Raw genomic sequence first — 19236 nt, forward strand, 5'->3', positions numbered from 1 at the left:
CCGGTAATGTCCAACTGCCGATGAGTCGACAATGATAACCAACTTGTTACAAAGATGCCGCCATAAGTTGGAGCAGCGACACTTTACGATTTGTGTTACTATTGCAGGCTCAAACAACATGCGGAATATCGCAAAATGTTCCAGTATGACACTGTATGTTCATATTCGCTTGGAACTGTTCAACACATTTCACCATTGCCTAATTGTTATGTGCAGATGGAGAACACTCATTTTCATAAACAAAAAGGACTTAGATATCAGAAACTTTATTTATTTACTATCTATAGATCTCTATATGATGTAGAGATTATGCAATCCATAGGGTCATAGATTTTACGGATAACGTCTGGAGGAAGTCGGACAGAAGGCGTTTTTATAGTAGTCATGCATCTGACCACTTCCCTAGTAGAATACTGTACTTCCTTCGTGTGTACGTCATAGTCGTTAATATTCAGAGCCTAACCGGACGTTCTTTCATTGAGATCTTCTGACTTCCAATCAAAACAACGAATGCGTTCGCAATAGCTAGATGATTTAAGGTGATACATTTCTACAAAAGTGTAGCCTGTTTGCGTATGCAGTATCTGCCCTGTAATGATATCACCCGTTGTCCTTATCACAAATGAAATCTGTTATAGCATTTAAAACACGTCTTTTTTAGAGGAGAAAATGCCATTTTTAGGAATATCTTTTCCACAGCGAATAAACTATTGGTTACTGTAACTGTCGTTATGGGATACCTGGGTCAGTTTGTAACAGAAACGTCATAGTTTTACCTTCAAACATCTGCTTTGAGATCAGCTGATCGCCAAGGAACCCCTGCTTAAGAGATCACGTGACCCATTTGTCAGACAGTCCGCTGGGCGGTGAGGTTCTTGGAACTCTACAGGGTCACCAAACAACAACAGGCAGAACCCAGAAGTGCTGACTAGTACTGTTCAACAGTACCGTTAGATTTTGCGGTAGGGAGTCTGGGCTTCACCTTTTAACTCCAGACGACTCCGCACCGTTAGTTAACCATGGCGGAGGAGACCAGCTCGGTAAGTTGTTTTTGACTCCCACAAAACTGTTGCTGGCAGAGTGATAGAGTGCTCGTGGCGTGGGGGCGTATCACCACACGAGGACTCACAACAACACTACAGCTTCGCAAGCTTCTTTCTTCGCCATGTTCTCTTCACAAGACCAACTTATGTCTGTTAAGATTGCGTTAAAAGGATTTCAGCAGGATAGTTTAACTCTTTTAGACGTCCGTACGCACTCTAAAGTTCTGGGAGTCACCTTGAAATAAGACGCTGTGGGTCAAGGTAAATGATTCTTAGCTTCTTGGGTTTAGTCTAGCAGGGGCATGACACTTTTGAAATTAAATAATTAGACTGAAGAACGATTTGGTTATCTAAGTCATACTCAAGTAATATACACTTCATCAACAAGCTGTGAAGTTTGGTAGCATCCCTTCTCAAGTTGTTGTTAGGGACTGATCGATATTTTAAATAATGGAGTGTGATTTAATTTAATCTGATCGACCAAGTCCTCACATTTTCTTAAGTTGGCTGCTGTTCTCTTTCAGTTAAATATCAGTCTTGTAGATCAGCAGCTTTGATAAGTGTCAGCAATACAATCTGTATGAATAGGCAAAATATTCAACGGAAATAATTTGCCCCTAAAGCATAATGGTTCTCCCCGCATCCCACAGTGAGACCTCCTGGGAAGTAGTTGTCAGTCGTCTGTGGGTTGACACCGTGACTCGAGGCTATCGGTGCCTAATCTTCAAGCAGATCCACGGTGGCGTAATATAGTATCAAATTCCTCCCTTTGAAAGTCGAGTGTCTGATCACAACTCTTGATGCACTGTTTTCCCAAAGACAACGGAAAGTTGTCCAATTTCTGTGCCCTAGACGGGATACAGCGATCGCTTGTCAGTTGGACCAGAGTCGTACGAGATCCAGGCCCCACTGTTACGTGCCCACTACTGCACTAGTCTTTTCCTAACGTCATTTTCCAGTAAACAAGAACCAGATGTGGTCAAGATCACACCACCATTGTTTCAACAGGCATGTCAGTCAAAACGTCATCACGGTGTTTGATAGGCATGTCTTTATGTATAACGATTTACCTGGCTGAAAAGTTTCGATGTCAATGCGGTGTGTGTGCAGAAAATGTACAAAAGCCAAAAGGCTCAAAGAAGTGTCAACAGAAAATGTTCATTTCTGTATGTAATTTAACCAAGGAGCTTTCATGATTTAAGTAAATAGATATTGTATACTTTCTGTGATTTGCACGCGATAGACAAATATGCCGGATCTGAGTAATAACTGTGCAAGTATAATTATATACATGTACCGGATATAGGCAAGAACTTCCCCTGTGTATAGCATGTACTGTCAACCTTGACCAAATCAACATCCATCTTGGCTTGGATCAAGTCCAGGGCCATTCCACTTGAAATCTGGGGGATGAATAGACCTCAAACAAAGGTAGACAGGTTTGAATTACGAAGGCTTTTCTTCACCACTATGATCCAGACATTAGAAGGGTCAAGGACCTGTATATAAAGTTATTTATGGTGGCAAGAGTCCACATCCCTTTTGTTGTGGCAATTTGTTTCATCCTCAATTACAGTTACAGCCCTAATTACAGTTAACAGCCTGTTTGTTTCGAAACAAGTTTGTTATGTGCTGAGTGTGTAGGCAAAATAATCATAAACCAGTATCCAGGAGATGCACCTTATAATAGAAAACGTTGTAAAACTTGTCTCAAAGCAGATGTTTGGTGCGGCTTGATCATGCAGTAGATGTGTGTGGGAGGGGATAGAGCCAAGACGTTTTGGTACCAATAAAAGTTGTTTTGTTGTGCCTTACAGTTTCGGGACAGGTTCCGAGGAATCCCAAAGTCCATCGGCTTCATCTGGACCTTTGAGTTCATGGAGAGGTTTTCCTACTATGGGAACCAAGGTTGGTATTATTTCAAATATATAAACAGCACAATGTGGAACACCACCATGTATATATAGTTTACTACATGTCACAGCAATGATACTTTATAGTTATAACACCTTTTCTGTTGCTACCGAATTTGAATAGCTCTTTTGCTCATAACTCTTTTCCATGTATGTGTCAGACCAAGGAGGTTAGTGTGTGTGTGTGCATTAATTTCTGTCCTTGCTACTGAATGACACCAGTCCCTGTTACTGAATGACAAACCAAGAAGACTGGTGTCCCTGTCGCTGGTACTGAGTGAAACATCAAGAAGACGGGTACCCCTGTGAATGACACACCAACAAGATTAGTGCCCCTGTCCCTGACACTGAATGACACACCAACAACACTGGTGCACCTGTCCCTGGTGCTGAATGACACACCAACAAGACTGGTGCACCTGTCCCTGGTGCTGAATGACACACCAACAAGACTGGTGCCCCCTGTCCCTGGTGCTGAATGACACACCAACAAGACTGGTGCCCCTGTCCCTGGTGCTGAATGACACACCAACAAGACTGGTGCACCTGTCCCTGGTGCTGAATGACACACCAACAAGACTGGTGCACCTGTCCCTGGTGCTGAATGACACACCAACAAGACTGGTGCCCCCTGTCCCTGGTGCTGAATGACACACCAACAAGATTAGTGCCCCTGTCCCTGACACTGAATGACATATCAACAAGATTAGTGCCCCTGTCCCTGACACTGAATGACACACCAACAAGACTGGTGCACCTGTCCCTGGTGCTGAATGACACACCAACAAGATTAGTGCCCCTGTCCCTGACACTGAATGACATATCAACAAGACTGGTGCCCCTGTCTCTGGTGTTGAATGATACACCAACAATACTGGCTTCCCTGTCCTTGGTACTGAATGACACACCAACAAGACTGGTTTCCCTGTCCTTGGTACTGAATATCATTCCTGAATATCATTCCTTTCTTTGCTATGCAGCCGTGCTGACATTGTTCCTTCTGGAATCCCTCTCCTTCGATGATGACACCACTACTGCTGTCTACCATGCCTTCAAGTTCGCCACCTACTTCACTCCCATTTTGGGCGCCATCTTGGCTGACAGCTGGCAAGGAAAGTATCGGTATGGATATTATACAGTTCTACATGTAGATGCATTATTTTCTATGTAGGCATATTGTATTCAAACAGGAACTTCTCTTTAATGATTGCTCCTGTCCATGGGTGCCACATTGTTCCAAAGCTGCAGTACCATTATGAATTACTAGTTGGCACTTAAGTACCACCAACCAAGGAGGTTGAAAAAAAGTCCTTTTTTCAACCTCCTTGCACCAACAGAATTCCAATAACAACATATAACATTTAGTCCCTCAAATAACACTTCCCCTACATGAATTGTACCGTATATTCTCGAATAAAGTACGCACCCCAATTAAAGTACGCACCCCTGATTTTGGACAAGTCTTAGACAGATCTTTGGGACTGAAAGGTAAAATGGAAAAACTCAAATAAAGTACGCACCCCTTCTCCACCAATTTTGAACAGACCTTGAACTGGATAAATTAAAATTTATGATGTTTTCCCCAGGTTATTTTGCATGAAATAACCTGCATTTACACTGTCATTGTCTCTATAAACTTGTGAATTGCCTACTGCAAATTATAAAAATCACTGCGAACTGGTAGAAAACCAGTTGTACAAGTCAAAGTCACTAACTCAAAAGGATTGTATGCAAATGCCAATCTTATGTAAATCATGTTTAGACAATTTCTTTGTTTTATGTTTAGACAACTACAAGACAACAACAATGTGTATGTTTTGAAACATTACTAGAAGTGTAGCTCCACCTTGCTTTATTTTAGGCTTTTTTTACCATTTCTCTGTGCAGTAACCTCAAATAAAGTACGCACCCCAACTTTGGCAAAAACTTGCAGCACCTTTTCAATTTTGAAAAGTTAAAAAAGTGCGTACTTTATTCGAGAATATACGGTACTAGAATTCAAATCTTTCTGTATCTGATAGGAAATACTTACTTCTGTTTCTATTAACTTTTAGCTGTTTACACTATACATGTAAGTTATAGCTGTAGACCTTTTGAACAATATAGTATTTTATTTACCAGTGTCCTTTGATGGCACTTTTATTCTTGACTGGCATGTCTGTTCTATGCAGTGCGATTATCGGCCTGTCCATTGTGTACTGCCTCGGTCACGTGATGTTCACCATGTCCGGGCTGATCGGACCTGACCCCCACCCCATCCCGGGGGGAATTGCACAAGCAAAAGTGTAAGTTTCACTCAAAAGACATTCACACATAGCACATGTAATGTTAGTAATGATGTTGTTAGATACAATCCATGCAAGGTAGGCACAGGATTATGTTGCATTATGACAAAGAAAGGACTATTCTATTGTCAGATTAGATTTTCCCATTAAGCTAATAGAAAAAATTCATTCTTCTGTGCATTAAGTCTTACCCATCCCCATGCAGTGTACTTTTTTGAGGCTCTGCTAAACTGGGCTGAGGTTTCCTAGACTGGGCAGAAGTTTCCACTGTTCACATCATGAAGTCTACCTGTTGTTTGCTTGTGTTGATCAGACCTGTAGCTATGATAGGACTGGCGCTGCTGTCTGTGGGTATTGGAGGCCGGAAACCGTGCGTCTCATCTTTTGGAGGGGACCAGTTCAAAGATGGACAGGTAAAGTCAGGTAAAGTTAGGTCCAAGGGCTTACGCAAAGATATACATGATCTGGTAGAAAGAAAAGAATAAGTGGGTCCATGACTACATCACTTCAATATATATCTTATATGCCACCAAAGAGTCAAGAGGGACATATACCAAATATCATCACAAACAAACATTTGGAAGCACAAAAAGACACTGGCTTTACACACAAAAAACATGTTTTTCATACATATCACCTCATATCCAAAGAAACAGCTACCATAGCATTTTATGTACAAGTCTTTGATTATAATTATCATTTCATTAGGAAAACGTTGTATGGTGAAAAAATATAGTGTACCTATTACTTATTGAGTGAACAGAAGAAATGTCATAAGATATGTACTATACAAAGATCCATTTGTAGATCCATGACTATTACAAGTACCAAGGAGGTTTTTTAAACCTCCTTGCTAGTACAATGTTGTTTATGTACTTCATTTTTGCCTTTGTTCAGGAAAAACAACTGGGTGTTTTCTTCTCTCTGTTTTACCTGGCCATCAACATTGGTGCATTCCTGTCTCAGCTGATCACCCCTGTTCTGAGAAGTGAGCACTTCCACTTTGATTTCTCTGAACAATTGTAAACAGTAGTAATCAAAGTATAAAAGAAACTGTATGAGATCTTCCATTTTTTGTTCATATTTGTAATTATCCATTTCTCACTGACACTGTTTATCCTTTCCTACAGATGATGTACAGTGTTTTGGAAGAGACTGCTTCGCTTTAGCATTTGGGGTGCCAACCATAGTTATGGCACTCGGAATAGGTAATTGGGAACGTTCATTGATAGTTCTGTAATCTTGTTTAAGATAAGAATTGATAAGATATTATAAAATACAACATGTTTCATATTAAAATGTATAAAAAGGTAAAAAGTGTCGTCTGTGTCCTTTGAAAATTTTACCAGACATGGCATATGAAATTGTGAAACGTTCTTCTCTGACTCCTTGTGTAGTTCTGTTTGCTCTGGGATCCTTCACATACAAGAAAAGGCCATCGGCAGGAAATCTGTTGGTTATGGTCAGCAAGGCAATGGGTGTAAGTATCTCTTCAAATAACACTGCAAGTGGCAAAGTACCACGAGAGAGAGAGAGACAGAGAGTGGAAAGAGAGAGAGAGTCAGAGAGAGAAAGAAATAGAGTCAGAGAGAGACTCAGAGAGAGAATGAGCCAGAGAAAGATTCTGTGTTAGGAGTCTGCATGAAGAAGTTCTCTATGCCTTCTTTACTCCACAGACAACAATAAGATAAAACCTTGGATGATGTTCATAGATTACAGCATAACACAATTCTATCATTGTCAACTTATAACTCAATTCATTTCTATAATACTTGTATACTAAGTGTTTTTCAGCCTCAAATTGCTTTGATCTTGAAACCGGTTGACTAACTCCAAATAACTGGTAAATAATTAGGACTAATGCTGCATTTTTTAAATTCATAAATGCATAAACAATGTATCCAGAGCGCCACACAAGGTTGTTGCCCATGTACACTGCAAATTAGAGCTGTTTGAGGTATTTAGGCAAGCCCAACACTTATAGCTAATGGCAGTTGCACCAGCTGTACAGAAGCAGATTCAGGATTGAACACTTTTTGTCCCCAGAATGCCATCAAAAGCCGTTGCAGTCGGAGCAAGGGTGAGTCACGTGATCACTGGATGGACTACTGTGACACAAACATCTACTCTGTAAGTCTTGGATCATCATTTTCACTGTAAAAATATAACATTGAGGTATTTCTCCACGGAAAGAAAATCAATAAATGAAGCCAGTGCCCTTTAACACCGAAGGATGCATTAGCTTGCAAAAGTGTGCAAAAGCTTTCATAATGGTTCCTATGATTATTGAAGTTGTAAGGGAAATGTCATGGACTGAAAATTTTAGGTAATAGCCTTATACCTGTAGGTCTTCACTTTTCTACCATTTTTCTTGATATCATTTTCCCAATGATGAAGAAGGTAGAAATATTAAGTTAGTTCCTGTTATATCTGTTTTATATGTGTGGAATACTTAATGAAAACACATTAGAAATGATTTCCCCTTACTGTTGTAGCCACGTCTGGTCCGTGACATCAAACTGGTCCTGCACGTGATGATCATGTTCCTGCCCCTGCCCATCTACTGGACACTCTTCAGTCAACAGGTGAGGAGAGCCACCTAACATCAAACTGCAAAACTGCACGTCCAAACTCCAGTGTTGCAAACTTTTGATATCACAGTGATCCACAAAGTCACTTCTTACTCCTTGTGTACTCCTTAAAAGCAATGTTTAAACAGTTGAAACAAATATGTTGATACATCTTTGATATGTTCAACAACTCGAAAACCTTATCATAGAATATTTACTTTACAGTGCTGTCATGCCTGTGTCACACAATCCATTGCTGTTGTGGGCTAACAGCAATGGAGCCTGAGCAATGGAAGGGCTGCTAGAAGTTTGATTTAGTCAGGCTATGCTGTCATTTTCTGCCATATAAACAGCCTTGTATTGTTTTATCTCTAAAGGGTTCCAGATGGACGCTGCAGGCATACAGAATGGACGGAGATGTGGTATGGAAAGCTCTCGAAAATAGATATAAGTGAATGTTGTTTGGCTATAGGTTTATCATGTTCTTGGATTCAAAGCTTTCAAAAAGTGTCTAGAATCTCATTTTTATACCACCCCCTTCACACCTCTCCATGTTCACTTTTTTTCTTGCATGCTTCCTTGAGTTTACTTTGAAATACGTCTTACGACTTTCTTTCATTCCAGGGAGCACTTGGAACAATCAAGCCAGACCAAATACAGGTTTGTCAGAATTTAACTATTTAAGGAAAATGATGAAATGATAACATAATTCACGGCTACATATAGCTGCGAGAAGCAGAACTCCAGTTAGAAGCTCTTAGGAAGATGTCTGACAGACATAAAAATGTCACCAGGCGAGAATAACTGGTTGTGTAAAAGAAAACTCCTATGTCCGGTGTTGTCCAAATGTTACAAACTGCAGAAGGTTACCCAATTTTCTACTGTTTCTTATTATACAGTCTCTGAATCCGCTGTTGATCATCATCCTCGTCCCCATCTTCCAAGGCGCCATCTACCCTCTCCTCGAGAAGTGCAGGCTGTTGAGAAGGTGTGGTATTTCTGAAGTGATGCACTGAAACTGTTTACTGTAAATGCAGAAATGTTCGTGGTGGATTAATGTTCGCGGTTTTCGCGACGACCGCTTCACCGCAAATTTAAAACCACCGCGAATATTTTTCCATAACAGTAAGAGACTACAGTGCATGGTGCTACCGCGAAATTAAAACCACCGCGAAAAGTCCATTTTCCCGCTACCGTGAATGCATTTACAGTATATCATGCTCAACAGTACAAAGTGGAGAAAAGGCAAAAAACAGACATCTCAAAATCCAGGATTCTCAAATTTAGTGACATGATGTCCATTGATAATTGATTATTACACCACAGAAGTTGACAAAGAAAGAAGTTGTCCTTTACGTTGTGTTGCAATGTTCAGGTGATACGTAAATGTTTTTAATGTTTTTTTATCTCAACCACGATGGACAAGATTTGCTGATGATCTCCTGTCATTTTTATTTGATTTCTATGTCTTAGTTTTGAAGTTTTTTGACATTTGTAACATTGTATGATAAACTCTAGCCCACTACAGAGGATGTGTACAGGAATGGCTCTATCGTCAGTGGCCTACATCATTACTGGTTTGATTCAGCTGAGAATACAGGTAATGGCTGTGGATGATTGCGATGAATATTACAACTATTTGTATTTGTGTACAAATGTCAAACCCAGAAGTGTACAGAAGTCAAGCCCAACCTATCTAGATATAGTCAACACTTAGTATTGGAGTAGTCTCTTTGTATAGTAATATTTATCACAGTTCATTGTTACATGCATATTCCCTATCTTGCCTCTACCATGTACTTGCAAGTAGCCTATGGGCATGAGCTTGCAAATAAACTTTCTATTATGTTATTTACCACAGATGAACTTCCATGCTAAGGTTTTGTTTGTTGACAGAGTTATGTACCAGTGCCTCCAGCTGAAGGGACAGCAGGACTGCGGGTAGTTAACATGGCACCTGGATGTTCCCTATCCCCTGTCTTCATGCCTCCCACCGACGACCTCACTGCAAAGTTCAAGAGCCCTATTCCCTACATGGTACGTCGGAATCACTTTAAACCGGAGTATACTGGTGAAAGTCTGACGATCTATCTATGGTCGGTAAATTTGGTAATAAAGAATGTGGTTCAGGCTTCAAGTGACACAGCAATGGAAGACACTGGTATTGATATTTTCATTGGCTGTCGGCCTAATCTTTGACTGGAATCTTCTAATTTAAAGAGAACTGGGCCCAAGATGATAACTTGAGGGACATGCACGGGACATAACCATTAAAGCTTTAAAGATACATTTACTATCTATTACCTTTGGTAGGGAGTTAGGACAGTTAAATGTCCGTGACACAAAGTAGGAATTTTTTTCTGATGTTGCATTCTTTTCCGGTCAGGACCAGACCGTACTTGACGGCATCCCAGTTGGACAACACACAATGGACTTCAGCTGTTCCTCCGGCCCTGCCCAAAACCTGACAGCATACTCTCTGGACCTACAGAGCCAGGAGATCTACACGGTCATTGTCACTGACAAGAACTCCCAACTGTTCGCCCCACAACCGGTAAGCTCATTCACAAACACTGTAGACTGTGTTTTGGTGATGACTCAGAGGAGGTTGCTCATTAAGATCATACTCTTGATTCACCAACAAGAATGTACTGCTCTTTGTACATGTCGGGTAGTAATGCATTCATTATTTTATTATGTTTATCCATAACCTTACAGTACGCCACCCGAGGGAAGAAACCAGATAAGGCTGACCCTATGATGAGGTACACCTGACTTCCTCTATTAGAAAAGTGTTGTTTTTTTCAATTCCTTGTCTTATCTTTTTTTTTTTTTGGTAATACTTAAGAAGCTCTTATGTTGTTCCTCTGTGATAATTGTGGATATTATCTTTTGCATATTATTTTGTAATACACCTACAACTGTGTTCCTGAGTACATGGTCCTATAGTTTCTGAACCATGTAAAGGTATTTGGTGGGGCCTTTTTTTGGCTCATAATACACTTCTGCTGGCCATTTCATTTTGTACTGGATCGCTGATTGCCGGCCGTTGCTGATCCATTGGCAATCAGCGACCCAGTATAAAAAGAGACGGCCAGTAAAAGTGTATTATGAGCCCCAAAAAGGCCCCAGAGAGCCTGCTATGGAGGCTATGTGTTTGGATCATAGCAGAACTTAATGTGTGTTCTGTTGGTTCTTCCATGCATTTATATGACTATTACTGACTTTTTGTTTTGTACAGATTGATATACCTGTCAGATCCATCAAACCTGACTCCCGACAGCATGGTCAACGTGAAAATACAAAGTCTGGAAGTTTTAGACCAACGTCATGTGTTCTATAACGTCACAGAGAATGATGCAACTGAGTATGTCGTCAAGGAACCCGGAACGTGAGTGGAACAGAAATTGAGTATTTCTAAACTTTTTACATGGTTTGGTGGAAAGGTTAGACCACTTTTCCCACTGAACCATTTTTTTCTGCTATTCGGCCATTCTTTCCGACAACCTCAATTTTATGCAAACAAATTCGAAATAGAGTATTATTTCCTTTGCAGATTTCAAGTGGAAGTTCATTACCAAGCAAACGGGACTCTACACACAGCAGAAGTATCACAGACTTATGTGGCGAAGAACGGAGGCGTATATACTATAGTGGTGTTTGGGAGCACACCGGTCAGGATGCTAGTTTCCTCTGGTTTCTTCTTTGGTTTCTTCTTGTACAAATGAAGAATGTACATTGTTGTCTAAGTTAATACAGGGTTGATGAGCTACTCTAAGGTGTAAATGGTGTCATTACGCTTGGCTGGTTACTATACCCACCGAATAAACCACTGAGTGAGCGGAGCGAATGCTTTAGTGATGTGCACTTTTCACAGCCATTAGTTGGAACTGTAACAAGAAAAATTGTGAACCATAACACGGACTTAACACTTACTTAACTGTGCATGTTTTTGTCTCCATATTTTAGCTGAGTTTGGAATTGTTTGCGGATGTTGAGCCAAACCAGCTGAACATCCTGTGGCAGGTCCCGCAGTACGTGGTGATCACAGTGGGGGAAGTACTCTTCTCTATCACAGGACTGGAGTTCTCTTACTCACAGGTAACTCTTCTCTATCACAGGACTGGAGTTCTCATACTCACAGGTAACTCTTCTCTATCACAGGACTGGAGTTCTCATACTCACAGGTAACTCTTCTCTATCACTGGGCTGGAGTTCTCTTACTCACAGGTAACTCTTCTCTATCACTGGGCTGGAGTTCTCTTACTCACAGGTAACTCTTCTCTATCACTGGGCTGGAGTTCTCTTACTCACAGGTAACTCTTCTCTATCACTGGGCTGGAGTTCTCTTACTCACAGGTAACTCTTCACTATCACTGGGCTGGAGTTCTCATACTCACAGGTAACTCTTCTCTATCACTGGACTGGAGTTCTCTTACAGGTAACTCTTCTCTATCACTGGGCTGGAGTTCTCTTACTCACAGGTAACTCTTCTCTATCACTGGGCTGGAGTTCTCATACTCACAGGTAACTCTTCTCTATCACTGGGCTGGAGTTCTCATACTCACAGGTAACTCTTCACTATCACTGGGCTGGAGTTCTCATACTCACAGGTAACTCTTCTCTATCACTGGGCTGGAGTTCTCTTACTCACACTGGGGTAACTCTTCTCTATCACAGGACTGGAGTTCTCATACTCACAGGTAACTCTTCTCTATCACTGGGCTGGAGTTCTCTTACTCACAGGTAACTCTTCTCTATCACTGGGCTGGAGTTCTCATACTCACAGGTAACTCTTCTCTATCACTGGGCTGGAGTTCTCATACTCACAGGTAACTCTTCACTATCACTGGGCTGGAGTTCTCATACTCACAGGTAACTCTTCACTATCACTGGGCTGGAGTTCTCATACTCACAGGTAACTCTTCACTATCACTGGGCTGGAGTTCTCATACTCACAGGTAACTCTTCACTATCACAGGACTGGAGTTCTCATACTCACAGGTAACTCTTCTCTATCACAGGACTGGAGTTCTCATACTCACAGGTAACTCTTCTCTATCACTGGGCTGGAGTTCTCTTACTCACAGGTAACTCTTCTCTATCACAGGACTGGAGTTCTCATACTCACAGGTAACTCTTCTCTATCACTGGACTGGAGTTCTCTTACTCACAGGTAACTCTTCTCTATCACTGGACTGGAGTTCTCATACTCACAGGTAACTCTTCTCTATCACTGGAGTTCTTATACTCACAGGTATGGATGGGGAAGAGTCACCAAGTGAAATTGTTCATCCTTGCTCCTTCGCTGATTGGATGGTTAGATGACAGAACCACTATGTTTGTGACTGAAGCTACATACATGTAGCTCACATAGGACTCATTTTGCCAATTTATAGCCTGTATGCCAGACCCCAAATCTGAGAAAGTGAATTGAACTTGAAGTGAAAGTAGGAGATGTGATGGTAAAAGAAGGAATATTAGATGTTTCAAAATCATTCCTTTTTTTTTTCAATAGTGGTCTGCACTTCAAAAAATCGAAGTATAATGCTTGCCACATTTTATAAAGAAATCTAGCACTTGTTGCTGAAGAGTGGTGCATCTGGTATTGAAGTATATTTATTTTTCCATGTTCCAGGCACCAAAAAGCATGAAGGCTGTGATGCAAGCGGCTTGGCTGCTGACCATAGCTTTTGGGAACCTCATCACTGTGGTAGTGGCAAAGTCGAGACTCATCCAAGACCAGGTACGCACAACAAATATTAATGACTATTCTTTCCACACTGTCGTTGTCTCGGCTTGCAATGTCTTGTTTAACACCATGAACACGTGTCCCTTCAAATACTATTATTGGTACAGTTTATTGACCCATTTTTATTTTGTTGATTTTCAGGCTGTGGAGTTCTTCATGTTTGCTGTCCTTATGGCTGTTATGACCGCCATCTTCATCGTCATGTCCTACTTCTACAAGTACAACGTTATACAGCCGGTAAGAATGGCTCATTCTCAGGAATCCAACTGCACATGAGCAGGTCAAAGGTGAAGGCCCCTGAGACATAAACAGAACACATGAGGAAATTGTTCTGCAAACACAATAGTGAAGGCCATAAATACATGTATAAACCATGGTCAAGACAAGAACTGCTTACAACGCAGGGACCTTCAACTCTGACCTCTAACCTGCATGTGCAAAGTTGGATGCATGAACAGGCTTATACAGGAAGTCGTAGACAACATTCATGATGTCTTTTTGCCCTAACTTTTTGTACAACACACACAGATTGTTACGTACATTAATGCTCAAAGTATCGTCCATTTGTTTCACATTACTGAGATAGATAAATGTTACACCATTAGGACGCATCTTTCTTGTAGCGAAGTGTCACATGTTGGAAAATGCTAATATCTTAAAATGTAACTTTGTTGCGAAAATGCATGCAACATGGAATTATTGTAGTAATGTCATCCGTATTAACATTCTTCTAACTTTGTGTGAATTTTTGTATAACTTTTGCAGGACGAAGAAGATGGTGATGAGATGACAAAGTATCAAACAGAGAGGAACTCTACTTAGGTTTGAGAGGTTTCGGAGGTGTCGTAATATCTTAGATGAAAGGGCAGACATATCTTATTGTCCCGTTTCCTAATTTGACACTTTGTAAATAGATGAATGAAAAGCAAAAAGTACACCTAATAGAGTATGAAAAATACGATTGTTGCCTTCACATAAACCTCGGTGGAATCATATACATTCTTTGTATACCATAGCACATACATTGATTGAAGGGGATTGTTTATAGACAATACTTAACAAACACCTTGGTTACTAACTATATTTGTTGAGATTTTTCTATCATTGCAAGATAGGCCATATTTTTTATCGTGATGGACCAAAAATCATAGTATTAGACTCGAGCATTGACCAAACATTTTGATGAACTTGGCAGCTACATGTTTTACTGATATCTATTTTTGTATAAGATTGATCTAGTTAATCAACTAACAACTGACTTCTTCAAGTCTGTACTGTTGCATAGTAACATTATAGTAGTAGCACTGAGAATTGGATAAGCATTAAAGGTGGATCAGTTGACATTCTTAATCTTATCAATAGTTTCATACCGCACAGTAACAGATACCATATTTCTACAATTACGGATATCGTGTATTTGGGATTCAAAGAAAGTTGTTGTTGCTTTTTTTCCTTTTCCATTTCCGTTTTTCCCTATAAAAGTTCACATTTTCATGTCTGTATAATCCTTTACATTGTTGTCTTTGCTTCAAGATTAAGTCAATACAATAGAGCGTAGATAAATGACAGTCGTAAGAGTTCAGTCGTAACTCAATGCAAGTACCTGCAAGAGCTTTTCATTTCCAACAATATAGAGAGTGTATTTCCAAGGGAAATAATCCTAGTAATGCAACAAGTAATGAACGACAACTGCGCCTTTCATTGCACCCTGGTTGCTAGGTAAAGCTGCTATCGGCCTTCAATTTTTTCGTCATTATTTTAGTGTAATTACACTGTTCGATATTAATGCAAAAAAAATTCCACCGGGAAGAGTTGCGTATCAAAAGCGGGAGAAGAGAATCCATTTCGTGGCACAACAGGAAGCAAGGTAAGCTTTCCCTTTAGTTTCATAAGTTTGGAATATGATACATGATGTTCATTGTTAATGCTTAACGTGTGCTAGGAAATTGAAACTGACGTGCGCCGCATTGAATAACGAGGGGCATAAATATAAAACACAGCCCTGTCTCACGCCAATCTATATGGGGAAATCTTCCCTCTAACCTATATCAGCTTTAACACGGGCGTCTGGTGGCTGTATAAACTTTTGCTGATATAAAAGAACCCCAAAAATACATGTGAATTAATAGAAGTTTGGATAGAAGATCCTAGTCCCAAACGGAATCGAAGGCCTTCGAAACATCAACAAGACAAGCAAAGAGGCGTTTTCCGGACTGTGCATTTAGAGATTAGGGTTTTCAATATAAAGATATTATCTGCTGTGTTCTGTATTTTTTCCTGAATCCTGTTTGGTTGGGTTGTAGACACACGATGCTACAGTTGCTTTGTAATAGGTATAAAAACGTGTGTGTCGCAGCTTTGAAAAGACGGTTTACCGCGTAACCTTATAGCCCTCTTTATTTCCGTTTGATTGACAAAGAGGAGTCTGTCCAGATGCGCTAATTTGAGATGGAATCTTCACGGTGGGCTGCTTTATTCTGGCTTTCCTTGTCGGTAAGTTCCATCTAGTTTCGTTGTGGGAAGGGGGAAATCGCCACCGTTAAGGGATGAACCCGTCAAAACATAAACAAAGTCACTGTTTTGATAAAAATAAGTTAACTCTACTGTAATATTAAGCTGGGCAGCGATATTTATCTACAGCGTTTGAAGGTGACTTTGTAGTCCCGTGAGAACGCCTTGAAATATGCGCTTGGGAGTTTTCGGTAGGCTTCCAAAACTACGGGACTTTACTCAGCTTGCTTTCTCATTCATATCTAACGCTGGATGTGTGAAAATCTTAAAGTGTGTAACTTTAACGCCTGTTTTATTATGGCCAAATTAGGAGTGGCGGTTTAGTTTTCTTACGAGTTACGTTCAGATATTCAACGAGAAACAAGCATTTGGGGATATGGAAAGTATAAATCGCTCCATATTTCTACAGCTTACCTAATATTTTTCATACTTTTGTAGGGATGTGAATGCCAGTACTGTCAATTCTCGTATCACATGTAACATTGTTTTAAGATATTGATATTTATAATGAAACACTACTTCGGACAAGCATACGACCTTTTTGTAATTTCGTTTGAAATTAAGATATCATATCTGCCAAGTGATCGGTACTAGAAGGTACTTCTTGTAGTACTATAACCATCGTTAGTTGAATCATCTTTTTCTCACAGGACGTAGCTGTGGTCTCACTTGTCACACCTGCCAGCACCTGGAGAGTTCACCTGATTTTTACACCTGCCTACAGAACCCCTCCTCCGTCAGTACCGAGACATGTGCAGCAGGCGAGGACACCTGCCAGGTGAGTAAAGTACATGCCAAAACGTTCCACAGGTACATTCCTCTCACCTGGTCTCTAGGTATAGACAATACGGTCACCCGTGCGTGTACGGACAGGGAAAAGCTGCATTGTGTAGGGCACTCTTTCACAACATCGGTAGAGGGTATGTTATGCGTAAATTAGTTAATGATACGTGTAACTATTATTTTTTTCTGCTCGAATCGCTTAATCGTCCAGTATTTAGTAGGGATGTCCCCGTAGCTCAACTGATAGCAGCCTCACAGTTTATATATAGCTCCTGGTTCCAATGAACCTCGGGACCGCACCCTTGTTTCAGAAGGGACGGACAGTAAGCAATACAAGTTTCCGCCCGAACGAATACACTTACGTACTTCAAACACAGGGTACACACGAAATCTGCAAAATATGTGTAAATGGCCTGACAAAACAACCTTGGAGTAGAACATAGCTCTAGTTCTTCAAGTTTGCATCATGCCTTGACACAGAGAATTTATTGAATACATACAAGTTTGGACACACAGTGTCTTGATGTATGACAAAGTATAAAACCATTGAATGTGTAAGAAAGAATTATCTTGATGAGGACAAGCTAGGAGCTTAAAGGGACAGGCGTAGCGGTGTACAATGTAAACTTGTCAAAGGTTCTAACGGTATAAGTTATGCATCACAGAAAATTGGGACGACTTGTAGAGCTACAAGAGGGAACTAAAATCATTCCGAAGTATTTTTAAGGTCTCGATTTTAAAGTGACAGTCTTATTTTCTCTTACGAATTGAAACACGCAACTGCGGATTTTGTGCAAGGACGCAAGCGTCTATAGCATAATACTGCCAAATTAGTATCATTTGTTGCTTTTCAAAAGTCTATTATAAGATTACAGAGAGTATACTTTCCTCATCCGTCGTGTACAATACTTTCATCACAACCGGGCCATCTATTGTAGACCCGTAACCCGAACCTCTTTATGCAAGGCCTCTTTTTGTACCTAAGTGCAGTACCCTCCTCTAAGCTTTGTAGTCTTCGTATAGAAAGTCATTGAAAGAAACGACACGCTGCAAAAGCACCCAATTAAGTGATTCTTTTGTGCAGCTTTACATCGCATTGCTCTCTTGTATATATTGATAGTTGTGTACATACGTTGAACAATCAAAGTGTATTGTTGGTCTTCAACCAATTTCCTTTTATAATCCTCCATATGCAGCGGCGTAATGAGTTAAGGGATTTGTATTCGTAATCTCGATTCAGCAACTTCGTTGTGACTACGCTGTGTGCGCCCCTCTTGCGATAGTTATAACCACAACAGATCTTGTCACCCTGCCAACGGCCATGTCATCCCTCTTTCCATAGCAACCGTAACCAATCGTCGCTCAATGTATAGCCGTAAGAATCCATCCCATGGGACTGGGCAATGAATTCAAATAATTTAATTGTACTCAAATGCATCAGCTCACCACAAATTAGGTAATGTGGATTGAAATCATTTTGTTTCTAATTTTGTATTAATCATGTATCGCTTTTCAAAGGATTTTACTCCAGTGCCATTATAACAAGCTGGTGAAATATTAAACGTACATTGTCATTGAACTAATGATGCTTTTTATTAAGGATTGAAGTAGGCGCTAGGCCCATAAAGCATTGTTCCCGGTGTAAACGCTATATAGCATTTCCGCTTCTTCAGGGCTCGCTTCCTTGGACCTTGGTGCACTGCTTTACTCTGTTCTCTTGGACTTGACAATATGATTCATCTTGAGAGTTTTGGCGACGATTTCTGGAAGCGAGCCCATTAGCACAGTATTATGAGTGAACCGCAATACAGGCAGTGCTTGGAATGTCTGGGAATTTTTGCAACTAAGGAAGCTAAATTGGGGTCATTCTTTTCAGGCCACGTTCCTGAAATTAAGCTGGATATACTACGTCATCAGAGGATGTGCGACCATCGCGGATTGCAGCACAGCACTGGCGATGGGAAGTACGTATCTATCTTATTATTTGGTAGATATTCAAACTACTGGGTATCTTAAATCAACTCTGTTTTTTCAGGAGGACCCAGTCAGCATCCAGTAATGTTTTAATTGGAAGACGAAATGGCAATGCTAATGAACTTAAATAGCATTGTCACATTGATTCCGTCGAAAATGAGTTGACAATTAGATAACAAAACAGTACAGTAAACATAAAACATTAGGACGTTAAATTGAGAACTGCATAATAAAAACGAAATCACAACCCATCGGTCGCATTCTGTTCTACTCGAATCACCAGCAAATTCTTTACGTATATGACAAAGTCTTTATTATTCATCACTTAACCTGGCCGTTGCCTTTCAGAATTTCATCTGATTGTTTTTTTTCGTTGTCCGCAGCGGGAGCCCAGTGTTGCATATC

The 19236-nt window shown here is 40.4% G+C and overlaps 1 protein-coding gene and 1 long non-coding RNA gene across 3 annotated transcripts; both read left to right on the forward strand.

The window, feature by feature from the left end:
• Positions 1-878: 878 nt before the first annotated feature.
• Positions 879-15057, forward strand: LOC118405343 (solute carrier family 15 member 2-like). 2 transcript variants are annotated; one of them, XM_035804790.1, is made up of 24 exons: positions 879-1040; positions 2861-2951; positions 3937-4078; positions 5128-5241; positions 5555-5654; positions 6139-6229; positions 6372-6449; positions 6639-6721; positions 7288-7371; positions 7737-7826; positions 8189-8233; positions 8436-8471; positions 8711-8799; positions 9330-9411; positions 9708-9848; positions 10198-10365; positions 10530-10576; positions 11053-11202; positions 11368-11485; positions 11781-11872; positions 12604-12643; positions 13450-13557; positions 13705-13800; positions 14329-15057. In XM_035804790.1, exons 1-24 carry the CDS (start codon positions 1020-1022, stop codon positions 14383-14385), a joined length of 2163 nt encoding a protein of 720 aa, XP_035660683.1. In that variant the 5' UTR covers positions 879-1019; the 3' UTR covers positions 14386-15057. The 2 variants fall into 2 exon arrangements, with proteins under 2 accessions (XP_035660683.1, XP_035660682.1); XM_035804789.1 differs by lacking the exon at positions 12604-12643 and having other exon boundaries at positions 11781-11912.
• An 848-nt stretch (positions 15058-15905) lies between these two features.
• LOC118405353 lies at positions 15906-18821 on the forward strand. Its single transcript, XR_004829893.1, has 3 exons — positions 15906-16056; positions 16725-16852; positions 18734-18821. It is a non-coding gene; the product is annotated as an uncharacterized LOC118405353 (long non-coding RNA).
• The last annotated feature ends 415 nt before the right edge of the window (positions 18822-19236 follow it).

This window comes from Branchiostoma floridae, chromosome 18, assembly GCF_000003815.2.
Source record: "Branchiostoma floridae strain S238N-H82 chromosome 18, Bfl_VNyyK, whole genome shotgun sequence".
NCBI classification, from domain to species: Eukaryota; Metazoa; Chordata; class Leptocardii; order Amphioxiformes; family Branchiostomatidae; genus Branchiostoma; species Branchiostoma floridae.